This window comes from Equus caballus, chromosome 15, assembly GCF_041296265.1.
Source record: "Equus caballus isolate H_3958 breed thoroughbred chromosome 15, TB-T2T, whole genome shotgun sequence".
In the NCBI taxonomy this organism is placed as follows: Eukaryota; Metazoa; Chordata; class Mammalia; order Perissodactyla; family Equidae; genus Equus; species Equus caballus.
This window is the reverse complement of record NC_091698.1, coordinates 66,499,425-66,518,863: the sequence shown is the minus strand read 5'-3', so window position 1 is coordinate 66,518,863 and position 19,439 is coordinate 66,499,425. Positions and strand designations below refer to the sequence as shown.

The 19,439-nt window shown below is 41.4% G+C and overlaps 1 protein-coding gene across 6 annotated transcripts in view; it reads left to right on the top strand.

Moving 5' to 3' along the window:
- The first annotated feature begins 284 nt into the window (after positions 1-284).
- The window catches only part of PPP1R21 (protein phosphatase 1 regulatory subunit 21), a 58,148-nt gene continuing 38,993 nt past the window's right edge, over positions 285-19,439 (top strand). For 2 of the 6 annotated variants that reach the window (XM_023619113.2, XM_023619112.2), the window contains exons 1-6: positions 285-541; positions 10,296-10,364; positions 13,589-13,735; positions 16,080-16,178; positions 18,046-18,210; positions 18,392-18,450. In XM_023619113.2, coding sequence (XP_023474881.2) covers positions 485-541; positions 10,296-10,364; positions 13,589-13,735; positions 16,080-16,178; positions 18,046-18,210; positions 18,392-18,450 — 596 coding nt within the window. In that variant the 5' untranslated portion in view covers positions 285-484. Of the gene's footprint in view, positions 542-609; positions 867-10,295; positions 10,365-13,392; positions 13,494-13,588; positions 13,736-15,875; positions 16,179-18,045; positions 18,211-18,391; positions 18,451-19,439 lie in introns of those variants that run through there. The other 4 variants (XM_070235501.1, XM_070235502.1, XM_070235500.1 and 1 more) reach the window with 4 other exon arrangements.

The window sequence follows — 19,439 nt, the reverse complement described above, 5'->3', positions numbered from 1 at the left end:
GAGAGAGTCGGCCAGAATTCTTAATGTGCTTAGAATGTTTCTTCTTCCGGTCCTCTGCTCCTCGCAACCACCACCCCTCTCCTCAGGCCCCCGCCCATTCTGTGGGCTTTCATCATTCTCTTCCCGTTTTCATTCTCTCCTTCTCCGTTCTAGGTCGCCATCTTGGACCATGCGTCAAGATGGCGCCCCCGGTCGCAGCGGCAGAATCCAGGAACGCCAGCAAGACTGCGCGCGCACGTGCTCGGGCGCAGGAGGGTGGGGCAGGGACGTCAAGACGTTGCCCCGCCCCCGGTGGTCGCTCCGCCCCTGGTCCCACTCCGCCTTCCTCGCACCGGGTGAACCCGGAAGTGGAGGAGGAGGCGCGGCGGCGGTGGCCAAGCGGGCAGGCGCTGGCGGAGCCGTGCCCGGAGCGTGTCTGGGGTTGGGGGCGGGGGGTGGGGCTGAGCGGCCTGGGCAGCCTGGCCTGGACGGGGAGGGGGAGGCCATGGCCTCGGCAGAGTTGCAGGGGAAGTACCAGAAGCTGGCTCAGGAGTACTCGAAGGTACCCATCGTGGGCGGGGAGTCGGGGGTCCCCGGCCCTGCGGCCTCGGGTTGCCTTGGCAGCGACTTGTCGCTACGGAGGGGGACAGCGGAGAGGGCATGCGACCGCGCCCCTCCTCTCTCCTCCGCCTCCTCTGTCCACCATTACCGTGCCTCCACCTGCAGCTCCCAGGAGATGGGGCCGGGCGGTGTCTGGGTCCGTGTGCGTTTCTGCGGGAGGGAGCAGCAGTTTGTTTCTTCCTTCTCACTGAACCAGCATGCTTGGGACTGGGATGTCAGAAATCCTGGCTTCTGCCTCTGGTGCTGGTGGGGAGAGGAAGAGAAAGGTGAGGACCACTCCTCCACTCTTGCCTCCTCAGTTTTCCCAGCCGAGTGATGGGGAAGATCAAGCTTTCTCCCTCCGAACGGGGATGATATGAGGATAAAGAGATACATCTTTCACTTCGGGAGGGTAAATAGAGTCCTGCGTGCAAACTGCTTCACCGGGGATGGGTGGTTACGAATGTATTCAGTGCTCTGGCGAGATGTTGTCTGGAAATGTTTTTGAAAGCTTGAGTGCTGGCCTGTGTCCTTTTCTCCCTCTTTTTCTCTCCGTCACCGGGAGTTGGGCAGAGCACCCAGCAGGTGCTCAATACATGTTGAATTAAGCAAAATAGGGACCTACTCCTTTGTCGTGTCTATGGCCTCAATCTTTTAAATGATGGAACCCTTTTCTTGGAAAAGGGCGGTGCTGCTTCTGGCTAGGCTGGTTCTGCCTTAAGAATATTCTAATGAAGTATCAAAGCAGAACCTTACATCTTTGGAAATCGATTCAACAGTCATCAAGCTTAGTTTCCAATGATCTTGGCATTCGAGGGGGCAACGGGAAGACTTGGCCCCTTTTTACAGTTTGGAGAAACTGAAACATTTTTTTCTTATGATTTCATTTAACAAATATTCAGGAAGGTGAAATGAAATATTCTTTGAAAAATAAGACTTGTGCCTGAATATACACACTTCAGTCTTTTCACCATCGAGTGGGAGCCGTTTGAAATACTACGCTTATTCCAACGATGCTACCATTGGGAAAACTTCTTGCATTTCCATCTGAAATTGTCTTAAGAGCCTGTGGCACAATGTCAGTGATGGCAAGTTTTCATCCTCTGAAAGAATATTTTCTTGTTTGAAAGGGCCAGAAGTTGTTAGGAACAAATCCATATGATGAATTGGGGTGGGTGGAGGATTGGCACTACTCAAACTCGGCTCTACTATTTTTGGGTGAAAATGTTTCATGAGTGTAAAGTAAGAAGACTGATTTTCTTCTCTGGAGAGTAAACAAGTTCAGAGGGTAATTCCAAATGGCAAAGGAGAGTTCCAAAAATGTTTTGAGTAGTGACTGAATTGCTAAAATAAGTGTATAGCCTACCAGAAGTAATAAAAACTTTCAAAGATTTTATTCTTTTGCATATGTATGCTCTGTCGTTCAACAGACACTTATTATGTGCCCCCTGTGAATAGTCTGCCAGGGTCTGTTGAGTGAGGCAGAGTTCCACCTGAAGGAGAACCCTTCAATAGAATGTTCAAACATTGCACATAATTATGATACAGTACAACAAGTGTTAGTTGAGTAGGAGCACAGGAGAGATGGAAGGTAAGAGTAGAAGTCACTTAGATTGTGGAGGAGGAAGAGGCGGGGGCCCGGCCAGTACTCCAGGCATAGGGAACAGGCTGCGTTTGCTGACAGGAAAGCATGGTAAGATACATGGCAGAGAGCGGTGAAATAGGGTTGGAGAGGTAATTTGGACTCCATCATGAACGGTTGTGGATGTCAAACAGGAAGTTAGAACTCTGTCTTTTGAGTAATGGAGACATGTCAAAAGTTTTTCAACAGGAGAGTGACATTGCTTTTAGGAAGGAAACTGGTAACTATGTGGGAACATGGATTGAAAGAGGGAAAGATTGGTGGAAAGAAGACCAGACTGTAGCTCTTAGAATAGTTTTGGGGAAAGTAATGTAGGGTTAAATAAAGTTAGTGACTGTTGAGATGGGGGGGGGCGAGATTTAGAAATTATGGTTAGAAAATATGATTTAGAATACTTCTTTTTTGAGTGCCTGGTTTGCACACAGCACTAAACTTATGAAGGATATAAGGAGCGTATGAGGCACTCATTCTTGTGTCCTGTTCATCCTGTGGGACATGATGAGTGAGGGAAGACAGAGTTGACCCTGAAGTTCTAAGGTGAGGAAACATGATTACTGCTGACAGAGGATGGCGGGCAGGAAGGTGAGCCAGTTTGGAGTGAAGGGATGTATTAAAGGTGAGATGCAATCATAGCCTTTGAGGCTTGGAAGGCATGTTAAAGTTATCTTATTCACAGAGTAGCTTGAAGTGGTACTGAGGTAATTGCTGAAAATTTCTAGTGGAGATGGTCTGGCTAAAATCAGGACAAAGGGCAGAGTTTTTGGAATAATTTCCGTATAGACAAATAGTTGAACTGTGAGAGTTAATCAGGGTAGAACACTTTAGGTAGACTCTTTGGGGAACACCTGTGGGAAGGATGTGACAGGAGGAGGAGGAGATGCTGAGGAGACTGTAGGAGGTCTGCCACACTTAAGGTTATCTCTTCTGTTGGGCCAGACCACTTTGCATCCTTTTAATTACAATTTGGTGGAAATTTCAGAACACAAGAGAACAGAAATTGGTCAGAAGATTTCATGTGCTTTTTATTCCCTATGAATTCCAGTGCCCAGCAATTTCTGGGTAAGATCTATGCCACCTTCAGCCCTGTGCCTATGGAAGGAACATTCTACCTTTTTGTTACCTTCCCTGGTACAGAAATTGTGGGCTGATGTTGAAATCCAGGTACATCTTTCTTTTTCCTTATTCAGGATACAAAGAAGAAAAATTTCCTCTAAATCTGTGGAAGGAGGCCTACATATTAAGAGAGCAGCATGCATGATCCCTAAACCAAGGACATTTGTAGAATCTTCTCGTTCTTATTTAATGCAGATCTCAGCCTGTGTTCCAGGAAGGGGTCCATTTCTTGTTAAGAACTGTGGTCGTAATCATCTTTCCTCCTGAGAAGGGGAAAAACAGTCTGAGGAGCTCCCATTAAAGAGACTGAGAGTTTAGTTAGTTAAAAGGTGAACCATGGAGGCCAAAGCGGATGAGAATTTCTGAGGCAGACAGGTTGTTGAAACATAAAGTGTTATAGGAAGGTCAGGGTAAGTGGAGATTAAGACCCTACTGGTTTGGACAATTAGCAGATCATTGGAGGCTAAGATTTCAGGGTTAATAGAGTTTGGGGGAGGGGAAAAGTGTGTAGAGGCTGCTTTTCAGAGGTTTCTGAAGTTAATAGGTAATAGATGCAAGCTACGTGAAAGAAAGCTAATCAAGTCTTCATTTACTACACTGTAGATTAAGAATCAAAGACCATTTCTTACTTGATGTTTCATCCATGGCCTGCCCTGCATCTGGTACTTTGGTATCTCATTATGGAGAGGAGAGGCGAAGAGCTCTCAGCCCTGGCTCGTTTGATTTCAGCTGCTTTCTTTGCAGGAGCCCCTGCACTCTTGCCTGGCACCATGTTAAGTGTGTATGCAAATTTCAAGTTCTAACTCTCTTCCAGATGTTTGTGGTACTCTGGGTCAGTGGTTCTCAAAGTGTGGCCCCTGGATCAGCATCATCAGCATCTGGGAACAAGTTAGAAATACAAATTCTTGTGTCTACCCCGGACTTACTCAATCTGATACTGGCAGTCAGACCCAGCAGTCTGTGTTGTAACAAACCCCTCTGGTGATTTGGATGCACACCAGAGTTTAAGAGCCGTTGCTCAAGGAATGGTATCGGTATAGTAGTTTTTGCTCAGATGAGGATAATCTTTTAAAAACTTTTCAAGGCCATAAAAACCAATGGGAAAGCCAAAATCCATTATTTCTTTAACAGTTTACCTTGCAGTTGATGCTTCTTTTAGTTCTGAAGGCGATTGCCTTTGGGAACCTTCAGACTTTATACTCTTGGTGTAGAGCTATTCATACTGGGAAAGGGTCAGTTCTGCCTCTGTGTGTTTGCTTTCCAGATAGTAGGGCCAGGCAGAACCTGATTAATTCCACCCTCACCCCCCAAGGGAAACAGACTCTGGAGCTGGATTGGATTAAAATCGATTATCAGTTTTTTTTACCTTGATGTGTAGGGTTGACTGCTACAGTTGGTTTGGAAAATGGCTTTGTCTTCAGGGCTATCCAATGGAACTTTCCATGAGAATGAAAATATTCTCTGTCTGTGCTGTCCAGCAGGGTAACCACTAGCCATGTGGGGCTGTTGAGCATTTGAAATGTGGCTAGCGTGACTGAGGAGCTGAATTTTAAATTGTATTCATTTTAAATAATTTAAGTTTAAATAGGCGTATGTGGCTGTTGGCTGCTGTGTTGAACAGTGCTACTTTATCCTCTAGACCACTGCAGCACAAAAGTCAATTTTTTTTTTCTCACCTGAAACCTTTGTTAAACTGCGGATTCTGGTTCAGTGGGTCTGGGGTGCGGCCTCAGATTCTGCTCCCAGGTGATGCTGTTGCAGCTGTGTGCAGACCACTCTTTGGCTAGCAAGGCCTTGGAAAGACAAAGGGTGTCCTGCTCTTCCTCTTTAATTCAACTGACTAAGCCATCCAGTCACTCATGAGGCAGCTGGACTGCAAGGGTCGGGGTGGGGGGGCGGCGGTTTGTCCTAATGATTTTCCCCAAGTAGGAGTGGGAGAGAGGGTTCCATTTGAGGGCAGGTCTGAGAGGAGAAGGCTTTTTCCCTGCCTCGGTGACAAAATAACCCCACGTAGCACTAGATAGCTGACAGATACTTCATCCCTTTCAAGGCTGAGGAACAAGTAGGTAGAGAGAAAGATTAAGTGGTTTTCCCAGCACTTTAGAATACTTAAAATGTTAGAACTGGAAGAAGTTTTAGGGATCATGCAGGCCAGAGATACTGAAGCTGGGATCTGCACATGGTCTGCAGATGACTTCAGTACTCTGAAGCTTCCATCAGGGTTTTGGTGAGGCTTAGGGATGGGCTTCGGGTGGTCTGTTGCACACATTACTGTGTAATGAAGAAAAGCTATGTGTTTAAAGATTTGTTTTACAGGGTTGCAAAACATGTGTCAATGTCAGAATGTCCATTGCATGAAAACAGCTATGTAAGAGTGGTTCTAACACAGACGATTGTTGAGGATGGGATGAGAAAACTCATATAGGTGACTCATCTCTCTTTCCCCACAAACTCTTCCGAGTTTGTGATTGAAGGTAGTAAATCCCTAATCTTGGGCCAAATAGTCTATCACAGTTTGTCAGAGTGGCGTGAGAGAGATCATAGTTGGCTCGCCACCGCTCTCTCTATCCACAACTTTGTGATAGGCCTGACTGAGGGGCTGTTTCAGAACCAGAGTTACATAGAGCAGGTCTGGACACTGGTCATAGAGAGTTAGACTCAGGGCTTGGAGGATCCTTGGTGTCCAAAAGGACCATGAGGTTCAAACCATTTGGAGGAGGGTCTGAGAGAGGGACTGTTAAAGTAATGACAGTCTCTTAGATAGTTGTATAATGCGTTACATTTAAACACCTTTTATATACAGTATTTAATTTGATTAATTAACTACAAATTTAATAAGTGCCTTCTTTATCCATAGCATTGATCTTTCATCGTAAGCAGGAGCTACAAGGAAGTATACTGTTGTCTCTACCTTGAAGGACAGTTTAGTTGGCAGGTGGGAGATGAGTATAGAAATCATAATCATAAATCATACATAAATTAGTCATTGTAAAATTCACTACTTTAAAAAGTGTAAGTAAAACCGAACAGTTTAATAAGAGATGTCTTGTTACTAGTAGGTGCCAAAGGATCTTAGGGACAAGCTCACAGTGCATCACAGGGAGTAGTTAGGAAAGATTTATGCAGACAGTAGGACCAGAGGTAGGAAGGAGGCTCCTAGAAGAACAGCTGTGATTTGGGTGGTCAAAATGGGGAAGAGCTGTGCTTTCAAAGTAAGGGTAAGTCTAATCAGAAGATTCCAAGACAATGAAAAATGGGGTTTAAATGGACTAAGAGGGCTTCAGAGTTGGGATTCAGACGTGCTGTTCCTCTACTGAATGGAATAGAAGAGCTTGGTGCCCAGCTGCTGGAAATAGGCTATGTTGTCTTCTGGAGACTTTTTCTGTCCTAATGGAGATTTCAGGGCAATGGTTTCTCAGTTATGTCCGTGTGCATCAGAGTCTCCGTACTTGTCTCCTAGAGGCACTAGTGACCATCTGGTGACCTCATAGCTATTTAAAATAGAAACACTGTGCATTGCCTCCTCTCTCTGGTGAATGCTGGTGAGAAGGATAGATTCTAAAGACCAGACTGATCACAGCAGTGTCAGCATTTGACAAGCTGTTGGTTCAGTAACACAGACGTGTGGCCGTAGAGATGCTGAAATGCAGGAAAATGCCAATTGCCACAAAGTGTAGTTAATATGGCAATGGAATATGCCGAGCTTATCATTGTCATCCTGTTTTACCTACTAAATAATAGGAAAGTATTTTAGATAAATATTTCTAAAAGAGCTTCATTTTCTGTTAAGCAGTTTCATTGAAACCATGTTTGAATTATCAGTTTAGCAAACAGTATTTTCCAAAAGAAAATTCAAATCAGTTTTCATTATAATCAAGTTCCAAACAGCAGTAATTTGAAAGTTTTGTTTTGCTTTTTTTAAAACTATAGGCATTTTATTTATTTATTTATTTTTTGGTGAGGAAGATTGGCCATGAGCTAACATCTGTGCCAATCGTACTCTATTTTGTATGTGGAATGCCGCCACAGCCTGACTTGATGAGTGGTATGTAGGTCCATGCCCGGGATCCGAACCCCTGAACCCTGGGCCGCCGAAGCAGAGCCCTTGAACTTAACCACTGTGCCACTGGGCCAGCCCCTTGTTGTGCTTTTTAACAAAGTAGGCTGTTCAGTTTGTTTTAAAGTGGCTTTTAAGTGTGCCTTAGAAATGAAAGGTGAGGTTCTTTTTTTTTAAATCGCTGTGGTTCTGGTCCTACAGAAAAGTACCAGTTCAGCAGATTTCAAGCTTTATCCCCATTGAAGCAGTCATTAGGAGCTTCTAAATTCCACACAAAGAAGACATGTAAGATCGTAGATTGGCAGTGTTTTCTTTTCTTTGAGGAAGATAGCCCTGAACTAACATCTGCCGCCAATCCTCCTCTTTTTTCTGAGGAAGTTTGGCCCTGAGCTAACATCTGTGGCCATCTTCCTCTATTTTATATGTGGGATGCCTGCCACAGCATGGCCTGATAAGTGGTGCATAGGTCTCTGCCTGGGATCCAAACTGGTGAACGCTGGGCCTCTGAAGTGGAACGTGCGAACTTAACTGCTACGCCACGGGGCTGGCCCAAGATCATAGATCAAAGTTAGGATGGGGTATGAGATGAAACCCAAAGATGAAGTAGTATGGCTGTCTTTTGGCTATATGGGTTTGAAAGTATTTATTGAATTCTGTTACCTAGGGTAGCATGTTATCCGGGAATATGTTGATAATGATTAAAAAGTAGAATACTGCATGATGAAAGTCAACGTTAAGTGATATTTCTCTCTTCTGAAATTCTAGGGCAGAGGTCCCCAAACTTTTTCTGTAACGAGCCTAATAGTAAATGTTTTAAGCAGGGGGCCATACGGTTCCTGTTGCAACTACTTGTCTCTGTCATTGTAGCTCAAAAGCAACCATAGACAATATGTAATGAATGAATGTGGCTGTGTTCAGTAAAACTTTAAAATAGGTAGCAGGCCAATTTGGCCCACCAGCCTTGGTTTGCCAGCCCTTGTTCTAGAGAGTTTAATGTCAATACTACATTTTTTTTTAATAGGAAATACTAGCATTGCTAGGTATCTTTTATCTTCCCTTTTAAATTATAAATTCTTTGAAAACAGGGCCCACTTCTTTTACTTCTTTCTCTCCTACGTATCATTTAGCACAATGCCTTACACCAGGTAAACTATAAGAAATGTTATCTGTAGTCCCTTTGGTTCTTTTCTAGTAATAGGAGCTCTGTTTCCACTGGTGGAGCACTTTATGGTTTAGAAAGTGCTTTGACATAGATTTCTTCTCTGATTCTCACAGCAACCTCAGAAGAAGGAAGATAGCGTAGATGTATTCACCCATTTTATAGACAATATAGCTGCGGCTCAGAAAGGTCAAGTGAATTTTCCAAGTTTATATTGTCTAGCAAATGGCAGAGCAAGGTGTGGGTCTTCTTTCGTTGTGGTAGAGAACTGTGATCTTCAGCTTTCTAAAAATAGAAGCAGCTCATCTTTTTAGTCTGTCTTTTGTTCAAACTGTTGAATTGCCTGCAGTATTCCTGCTTTTCTTCTTAGAATCTTAGCTAAATTTTTATTGAGTTTCAAATACTCAGTTTAAGGTTTAGTATTCAAATATTCCAACTTTTGGCACAGAAAAGGGTCGTTTCTGTTCTCTGTTCTCAGGAGACAGGTCTGAGCTGTGCAGAATTAGAAGTGGATTTTTTTTTAAAGCTCATAGATATATAGTCATTCCATTCCTTCAGTTTCTCAGAGAAGAACCTGATCTTTCGTGGTCTCTGTACTGAGCCCTCAGCATATTAGTCTGTTAACCTTTTTTTTTGGCTACATTGGACTTACATATTTATTCCTACAAGCTATGTGTTCTCCTTGCTGAGAACTTTCCTCTTACTACAGAAGTAGATTTTACCTTTTAAAACCCTGCCATTGGTGGTCATGCAGATGTATACATAAGTAAAAATTCATCATGCTGTATACTTTTTATTTGTATACTTTATTTAAAATAAAGTTATACCTCAAATTAGAAAAATTAACTATGAAAAAAAAGCCCAAGTTCTGCCTCTTCTCCAAAGGCTTTCCCCACCTCTCCAGCCCACTGCTATTCTCATTTGTAGGTAGCTTTATAAAATAGTAGCCAGTATTGTCTGTTGCCATCATGACTCTGAAGTCAAAACTGCTGGGGTCTGAATCTCAGCACTGCCACTTACCTTCTCTGTACCTCAGTTTGCTCATCTGTAAAATGGAAATAATTATAGTACCTCCTTCATGGGGTTGTGAGGATTAGAGGAGGTAATAATGTGAGAAGCACTCAGGGCAGTGCCTGGTGTGTAAGGAGCATTCAAATGTTAGCTGCTATTATTATTAATTTCCAAATTGAGCCTGCTGCTTAGTTGCTTTTGTACGTTGCCTCAGCTGATGCCTGATAACAAGTCTACCACTCCTAAGGCCACTGCTGCTGATGACATTTGCATGACTAATGTTAGACACAGTGTCCCACTGGATATGTTGATGCCCTGCCTTTTGATTTTCTGTACAATTCTTATTCCATAATTAGTCCAATTGTATGTATTTTACAAATGAATGGTGTGCCAGAGTTTCAAGGAAAATGGCATATTCAGTTTATTTATTGTATTAGTTTTTATTTAAGGAGGTGACTTGGTTTCGTAGAAAGAACCGTGTACTGGAAGTCTAGGTCTCAATTTTGTCACTGATTAGTTTTATGTCATAGGGCAGCTCAGCCTCTGTGTCCTTCTGTACAATGGCAGAATGATGGTATCTGCTATCCTCTTTGGGGCTAATATTTTCATTCTCATATATATGTGAAAAGATAGTTATTCAGTGTAATGATTCCTGCAAAGTAATGGTAAGTGATTTCCTTGCTGTAAGTGATTGTTTTATATTAAAAGTTAATTATTGTGTCCTCTGTTTTCAGCTTCGGGCTCAGAATCAGGTCCTGAAAAAAGGTGTTGTGGATGAACAAGCAAATTCTGCTGCTTTAAAGGTATGCCACAGGCGCGTTGTGTTCTGAGGGTTAAGTTAGTGTTTGGTGATGCTCCAAGCGGGGACTTGAGCTGGTTCTCCGGGTTAAAGTCCCAACCCTGACACTGATTCACAAGGGTTACAGGAGGTAATGTAGTTTTTGTGTTTAACTCTCCTGCTTGTTTAGGTATGAATGTGATGTGCTTTGATTTCCTTGCTAAAAATTACAAAAAAGTATTACTCGACTTTTAATGCATTCCTCTTATGCCTCAAGGCCCTTATTTAGTTAAATTCACTGGATTACTGGGGCTTCTTTTCTGTCTTCCTCACTAGACAGCGTTCTCACGGGGCTCTGTCATATTCATATTTATATCCCTAGCATTCAGCTGATGGTTGTCCCCTCATAAATAGATTTGAAAGCGTGAATCATTTAGTCCATCAATCTTGCTTTTGGGTTGAGCTATTTAATAGTAATAACCTGTGTTAATCAGGACACTCTGAGTGATACATTTTCCCGTCAGCACCTTTGTTAACTGAAGGGAGAAATATAATAGGAGATGAAGGAATTTGTTTCTACGTCATTCTAGTAGGCGTGTAATAGATATTGCTTAGTGATATTCTTAATTGGATAAATTAATTCTAGGGTATGGATTCCTTCTTGGCCAAGTTTCAGATAAATATACTGCCTACCTCATTCTTTCACTTTCTCCCTTGCTCCCTCATTAGACAAAAGAGATTAGGATTCGCTTTACTCTTACCTCTTTTTGAAGTAGCCCCCAACAAGTAACGCATCCTAGGTGGTTCTACTTAGGTAACCAAGACCGAGAAATATGTCCTTTTACTTAGCCAGTGTTGGAGACAACACTAGAGAACTCCCCCTCTTCTGGTGCTGTTCTCAACAGACTCAGGGCTGAGATGGTTCAGAATACCAAACTCATACTTCCAAAGCTCTCTGCACCCAAGCCAAGATTATTAAAAAGAAGCTTTATAGTCAGGATTTGTTAGTCAAGTTATTATTTTGCCTGAATCATTGAAGAAATGATCCTTACATCTCCTAATGATGTTTAAAACCTACTACTGGGGAAAGTAGTATTATCTATCCTAGTATCTATCCTAGTATCTAGTATTATTATCCTAGCTTATCTTAGGAGCCAGCTCTGGTGTTTGAACACCTTCCTGTTGTTGGTCGTATTTGATTAACTCTGTGATAGTGGCCCCAGTGGTGATGGTGACAGCAAGTTCCATTTATTGAGCACTCACTGTGTGTCAGCTATTGAGCTAAGTACATTACATCTGTAGGGGAGGAAAACTTTTCCATTCTCCCTTCTAGGTTCTTTGGCTGGTCTGATAATTAAATTGATATAAGATAGATTAACAGGAGAAAAAAACCAAATTCATATGTATGGGAACCCGAAAGATATGAAGCTCTAGGAAGAGACCAAAGCTGGCAGCTTTTGTGTCTTTTAGACAAAGAAACAGTGAATTTGCGAAGAATTGTCAAGACAAAGGGGTTTGGGCCTGGGGTAGTAAATTAGTGAAGAAGTGACGCAGTTTGTTTATGCAGCCTTCTCGGCCTTGAAGTCTCTATCTTGGGCCATAAAGATGCCTTCTTTCCTCCAGGTGTAGGGAGGGTACCCTGCACATGGGGAATTTATTTCATCCCTTCAGGGGGACAAAGCAGGGTCAGAGTGCCCTTCTTGTACTGGCTCTTTTTTTAAGTAACTTTAATTCAAAATCAATATGCCAAAATGGTGTATTTTGGGGCAGTATATTCTGCTCTCCCTCGCAACCATTATCTCCTTTAGTCTTCACAACAACTTTATGAGAGCAGGTAACGTTATTATCATCCCCATTGCGGAAACTAGGGTTTATAGACAGGTTGTCTTCTGAAATCAATGGTTGGTTAATGGAGAGAGAGCATTAGTCAACTAGTGATTGACTAATTCTAAGGATATAAAGAGATTACTTTTTGTTTTACTGTTCATATAATTACAGTAAGTGACAGTTTGCTGGTTTCCTCGATGGGAATGTTAGGATGTCCTCTGTTATAGTTGGCTTTTGATTATATTGGGTTTGCCTCTTCAGTGAGTCATTAGATATGGTATATATTCATTGATTTGAATTTATTTTAATTTAAAGTATATGATAATTTGAATATGGGCTGGGCCGAAGTTTACTTTTGAACTTCAAATAAAAATTAAGGGCTTATCAAACAAACAGTAGACAAGAAGGATGTTTTTCTACTTAATGGAGGCGCGTTGTTCTGTCCCTCCAGCCCTGCTCTCAGGATGCAGGCAGTCAGTGCAGTGCGACTCCAGCCTGTGCCTTTTAGGTTGTGTTTCCATGTGCTTAAACTACCTATCAGTAAAACTTGATCTCTTAGCTTTACAGTAGTTTTTCAGCGAATAATAAAAATGCAGTAATAAAAGTACAGTTATGCAAATACAGAATAGTTTATGGCCATGTGCATTTGATTACCAGTGAATACAAGGTTGTCAGAACATCATAAGTAAGATGCAGTTAGAATAATATATATTTTTAAGTAGAATAAAACTAAATATTTCTTTAGTTTTCGATTTTCTTACCCCATAATGGTATAAACAGTACAGAATGGTCAGCAGAAGGTGTGTTATTTAGATTTTAGATTTTGCTTCTGTTTTCACTTAACTGTAAAGTGAATTGATATAGAACAGCATCTGACAGGAAAATATTCTTGTGTCAGGATAACATTGATTTTTATCTTTGATAGGTCAGAATAGTTTAAAGTAAAATTAAGGGTGTTGAAAAGACTTCATTTTGACTGACTTAATTTCAGGGAAGACTTAGAGAAAAAAATGAATACAAATATATTTCTTCCATTCTTGCTCACAGAAGGGTGTGTCATTAGTGAGTCTACGGTTCTCTTTAAAAATTCAAATTTATCAATTTGTAGCCTTGGGCTTTGTGTCTGTTCATTGTCTGACACATATAGAGTTGTGGATGTTTTGCTTTAAGTTAATGACTGCCTGTTACTTTAGTATATATATATATTCTTTTTATTTTATTTTTAGATTTAATTGACTTGGCCAGAAAATGATTTTGTTACGAAACAGAGCTAAAAACATAAGAACTGGAATAATAAACAGACAGCTTGAATTCCCTAAAGCAAGAGGTTTTGATTTTATTTTGGTGAAACAAAAAATTTTTTTTCATTTTTAAACCTTAAGGCTAAATGATAAGGAGTGGTCTGTTTTCACTTTGATGTAGGAACAACTGAAAATGAAGGATCAGTCACTGAGGAAACTACAGCAGGAAATGGACAGTTTAACATTTCGAAATCTGCAGCTTGCCAAGAGGGTAGAACTACTTCAAGATGAACTGGCTCTCAGTGAGCCCCGAGGCAAGAAAAACAAGGTAGGTCAAGTAAAAGCAAGTTAGTGTGACCTTGTCGTTAGAAACAGACATCTACAGGCCATCCTGGTTTTAGCAGAAGACCCCACCTCCAAATTCTCTAATGTTCCGTTATTGCACCTGGATTTGGATCAAGAAAGCAGACATTTACTATTAACATATACTAAGTATTGGAGGCATTTTCATATGAAAGTGAGTTTTATAGAATTTATTAGGAGCAAATATGTACATAGTTGATTTAGTGACTGAGAAAAGTGAATGGAATATCTCATATTGGTCAGAATTATTAATGTTTCTCAGTTACACCAAGTTGCCAGTAACCCGAGGTAGGGCGAATAAAATGAGAGGCACTGTCAAAGCGTACCTGCTCCAGTGAAAGTAGCGGTTGAAATACTCATACCTTAGGCTTGTAAGTTTGCTGCAGTTATATTTTCTTAGAGTTTATTCTTATGGGGCCAATTTAGTATTTTTGTCCTGAGATGTAAAAGTAAATTTTTTTCCTTATGGTTTTATGTAGTGAGGAAAGATTCTTACTGCTCCTAAGATGGATGATCCGGTACTTTTGAATATTCTGTGATTAAGAAGTTTCTTTCTTTCTTTTTTTTAAGAGCAGGAGGTAGTGATTGAGTCTTTAAGTCTTGTGTGTATATAGGACAGCACCCCACAAATGTGTGGAATTGAGGCAGTGATAAGAGCATGTAGGCGGGAGGAAGAGGGCCCACAGTAACTTGGAAGCGGTGCCGTGTGCAGGGAAGAGCCGTGTGCAGGGAGGCTTTGGAGTTAAGCCCAGGCTTGAATTCTTTGTCTGCCATTTATAGTCCTATGACTTTAGGCAAATCTTTTAGACTTGCAACCTCAGTTTCTCCATCAGCAAAGTGGGGATGATGTTCTCAGGTTTGTTGTTGGGGTTAAATGGGATCATGCAAAAGTGCCTAGGATTGTATTTGCCAGATGATGGTTGGGCGACATGATTATGTGTTAGTACCTTTCCATATGCATTTCCCCTACATGGGAGAATTCTCTAGAGTGGTAATTTTCAAATAAATGGGGAGCAGAGAGGGCAAAACAGGTATGTATTAGAATCACTTGGGAAACTGTCAGAAATATCTGTGCTGGGGCCGGCCCTGTGGCCGAGTGGTTAAGTTCGCTCTCTCCAATTCAGTGGCCCAGGGTTTTGCCAGTTTGGGTCCCGGGCACGGACATGGCACTGCTCATCAGGCCATGTTGAGGCGGCGTCCACATGCCACAACTAGAGGGACCCGCAACTAAAGCATACAACTATATACTGGGGGGCTTTGGGGAGAAAAAAAAATGTATCTGTGTTCTAGAAATTCTGAAAGACTCTTGGGGACGGAATAGCCATGCTCTCCAGGTTGGTAAGACCCTCTGCTGGGCTGATTTAGCAGAGGTTCGGGTGTAAGACTTCTGATCTACTATTAATTAAAGCTTTCCAGATTTGGAAGCACTAAGGACCCAGAATATGTCCTTCAGCAGTGTTCTTTATGCACCAAACACGATGGATGTTTAATTTTTTTTTAAATAGCTACCTTCATCTGCAAAGGGCTTTTTAATTGTTGGTTCACATTGGATCAGTAGGTGACTTCATTTTAAGTGAAGAGTGAGGGTGACAAGAAAGGCAGAGAAGGGTGGTGACTGATGTCTGAACACAGTTTCATTGTTAGGCTGAAAACGTTCTCAGTTCTGGTATCCCGTGAAAACAAATGTTCATTATTGGCTCTTTTACATAGTGCTTTTCTATGTAGAAAAAGCTAATATTGGTAAAAAAGAAAAAGAAAGGTATTTTTCATAATCTTTGAGCTTTTTCCTTCTGTTTATTTATAACAGCTTTATTTTATACGTTGTATTTTATAAAAAATAAGAATGTATAAAGTTTTGTATAAATTTATCTTTATGAATGCTGTTAAGTAATTTATTACAATTTCTTAAAGAAATTTAACAACTCAAACTCATGGAATTCCTTAAACTGTCATTTCCCAAACTGAAAGATCAAATCGAAATGATATGTATTAGCATATTTGTGTTGCTAGCTTTCTGGGTCTACTCTGTCTTCCAACAGAACTTCTCCTGAATTCATCTACAAAGAATAGTGAGCCGTATCTGTTCTTTTTTTTTCTTTTTAAAGCTTTCCTGCCCATTGCAATATTTGCAGTTCCAACTTGTGTCACTTAGGGAAGTTAAATGATGGACTGTATACCTTCTGCAGGATTGTTGAGAATGGTGAACACGTAGAAGAGACAACCTACTAAGGTGATAGAGAATCTGTGTACCTTAGGATGTTTCTCTAAAGGATGAAAGTTATGTGGACATAACTTATTCTTTCCATCAGAAAAGTGGAGAATCTTCTCAGTTGAGTCAAGAGCAGAAGAGTGTCTTTGATGAAGATCTGCAAAAGAAGATAGAAGAGAATGAACGGTTGCATATACAAGTGAGAAAATCTTTCTGTTTTTCCATATGAATTAAAAAATGGGTTGTATGATTTGGGAATGTGGAAAAACCACTGCAAGATAGAGTGTTTTGCATATGTGCGGGTGTTTTAATGTCTTCTATGGTTGTTAGGTATATATGTCACTGTCATTTAATTCATTTCTTAAATCTCATTCATATCTTAAGATGGGCGTGTGCTTTGAAGTATGCATTTGTTTAGAGGACAGCAGAATAACTTGTAACTTAACAATACAGAAATATTCTGGGCACTATTCATTTTCTATAGGAAGTGATTGAGTGGCTCATTTAGATGGGGGCTTATCAATAAGTAGCGTTGTTTTTTAGTTTATTACTGTTTAGTTGGTTTTTATCTCTTCACCTCTTAGTCTGTAAGGTCTATTAGAGTTTGGACCATGTTGGTTTGTATACCCAGCCCCAGGACTGGGCCTCACTTGTGGCAAGCCCTCAAGTGTTTATCGAATGTTGAATAATCAATGTCTGCCTCCAAACATTCAGCGTACTGTAAGAGTCATAATGTAGTCTTCCCGACTATGCCTCCTGATTTTTTTTGTGAAATGGTGAGAATAGTCAAACGGTAAGAAATAAATATGCATTAATTCTCAGTCTTTGAAATTGTTAAAAAAAAAAACAAAGAATTTTGACCTCAGTGCATTTCATGTTGTTGTTGTTAGTGCCGTCAAGTTGATTCTGACTCCTAGCGACCCGGTGTATAGCAGAGTGGAACACTGCCCGGTTTTTTTGTGCCATCCTCTCAACTTCCTGTACTGTATCAGACAACGCTCCCCTGCTATTCATAGGGTTTTCACGGCTGATTTTTTTGCAAGTGGGTGGCCAGGTTCTTCTTCCTAGTCTTTCTTAGTTTGGAAGTTCTGCTGAAACCTGTCCACCATGGATCACAGACACTGCTGGTATTTGAAATATTGGTGGCATAGCTTTCAGCATCACAGTAACACACAGCTGCCCAGTATGACAACTGACAGGTGGGTGGTGTGGTTCGCTGACCAGGAAACAACCCAGGCTGTGGTGGTGAGAACGCCAAATCTTTTGTTTGTTTGTTTGTTTGTTTGTTTGTTTTTTGTTTGTTTGTTTTTGTTTTTTTTGGAGGAAGATTAGCCCTCAGCTAACTACTGCCAGTCCTCCTCTTTTTGCTGAGGAAGCCTGGCTCTGAGCTAACATCCGTGCCCATCTTCCTCTAGTTTATACGTGGGACGCCTACCACAGCATGGCTGCCAAGCAGTGCCATGTCCGCACCCGGGATCCGAACCAGCGAACCCCGGGCCGCCGAGAAGCGGAACGTGGAGAACGCCAAATCTTAACCACTAGACCACAAGGGCTGGCATTTGTGTTACGTATTTGTAGTTCGTAATTAGTATTGGATTCTCATTAAGGAAAAGAGCTTTACCTGTTTTAGGAATAATGTCTGTTTGAATTTTGATTATTTAGTTGCAGAAGTTAGGCTAGTAGAAAACTTATACCCTGGTCAGTTGAATTCTCTGTGTGCCAGAAATTGACATAGAAGTTCATGAGACCGAGAGGAAGGAGGTGTAGGCTTTGGAGTCGATCTCCTGTGGTCAAATCTCATTTCTACTGTATTTTAGCTATGAGCCATTTGACAAGTTGTGTAGCCCTTTTAAGCTTCGGCTTCCCCTTCTCTAAAGGAGGGATGACAATAGCACTCCTTCTGACATGCTGTGAGGATTCAGTGAGATCAGGCCTGTGCGGGTTTTGCGTAGTGAGTGTGTGGAACCATATGGAAGTTGCTCAATGAACAGACACTGCTGTTGTGTTTCTCTTTGTTTGTATATGTTAGGATATTGTGAGATGAGGAAATGGTCTTTTATTTTCAGTTTTTTGAAGCTGATGAACAGCACAAGCATGTGGAAGCAGAGCTGAGGAGTCGGCTGGCCACTCTGGAGATGGAGGCGACCCAGCACCAGGCCGTGGTTGACGGCCTAACACGGAAGTACATGGAAACCATTGAGAAACTGCAGAACGACAAGGCCAAACTAGAAGTAAGCCCCGCTGTTGGTGAGAGCACGTTAAGAAATAGTCAAGACTTTTGTAAATCATCTGAGCACTTTATAGAACACAGAGGTAGTCATTCAAGGTGAGACTGTTGCCTGTAGCATCTCCTGAGTGTGCCCTCGTCTATAGCCTGAGCCATCTGCTTTTCTTTTTTTTTCTAAAATTCAGGTAAAATCTCAGACTCTGGAAAAGGAGGCCAAGGAATGTCGGCTTCGAACAGAAGAATGGTATGTGAAATGTGAATTCCAAGGGGCCCTGAAGTAAGAACCAGAAGACTTGAGTTTGGGTTTAGCAGCTCCTCTGTCTTAATTTTCTCACATTTGAAATGAGACAGGAGTAGGTAATCTTCACGGTCCTTTTCAATTCCGTTGTCTCTGGGGCCTTATGCATTCTTGGTAGAGTGGCTTGTGCATTAATCCTCAACCTGCACGTGATTTGGGCCGTGGCAGAAAGCGTTCTGGGGCTCCTCTACTGAGGACTGGATACTTCCTGTTTCAAACTACACTGAAGAGAGGGCCTTCTGATAGTCCAGGCGGGAAAACTGACTAATAATCACATCACTGTGCCAACCTTTTGATGGTACATTTTGAATAAAATAGAGGTTATGTGAGCTAATTTGGAGATAGCTAAATCTTAAAATTAAAATATTATTTATCAATGGGTGGTAAAAGCATACTCCCACTTTTATTTGATAAATGACATAATATCTTAGGTTTTAAGAGGATCAATCAAGTGAATTTCTTACTTGAATTTAGTTGCACTTGTAGAATTACATGCATGGTTTAGATGTGTACCTATGCTCATAATTGATTCAAAACCAGAAAATTTGTCAGATTTTGAGCTCAAGGGAAAAAAACCTGATATACTTAAAAAAACACTTTACTGTAATACGTGAACAAACATTTATGTGTCGTAAAGAGAAAATTTATGATTTTGAAAGGGCTTGAAGATTACTTTGAGCTTGGGGAAATAAAGTTAAGATTGTATAAGATACTGAGACTGTGATAAATTCTTTGAAACTTCACCATCGTTCAACGGAATTCTCAGGGGCTTTTGAATCAAGGCTAGTATTTTTCTTATCCTCATCTTTTAGCAATTCTCTACCACCAAGAGTATCCCAGGTGTCAGGCACAAGTCTCTGAAAGCCTGATACCAGCTGTTGAGGTAACAAGCAAATGAAGCTTCGTGGTCTGATTGGTGATAATGTGGTTTTGTA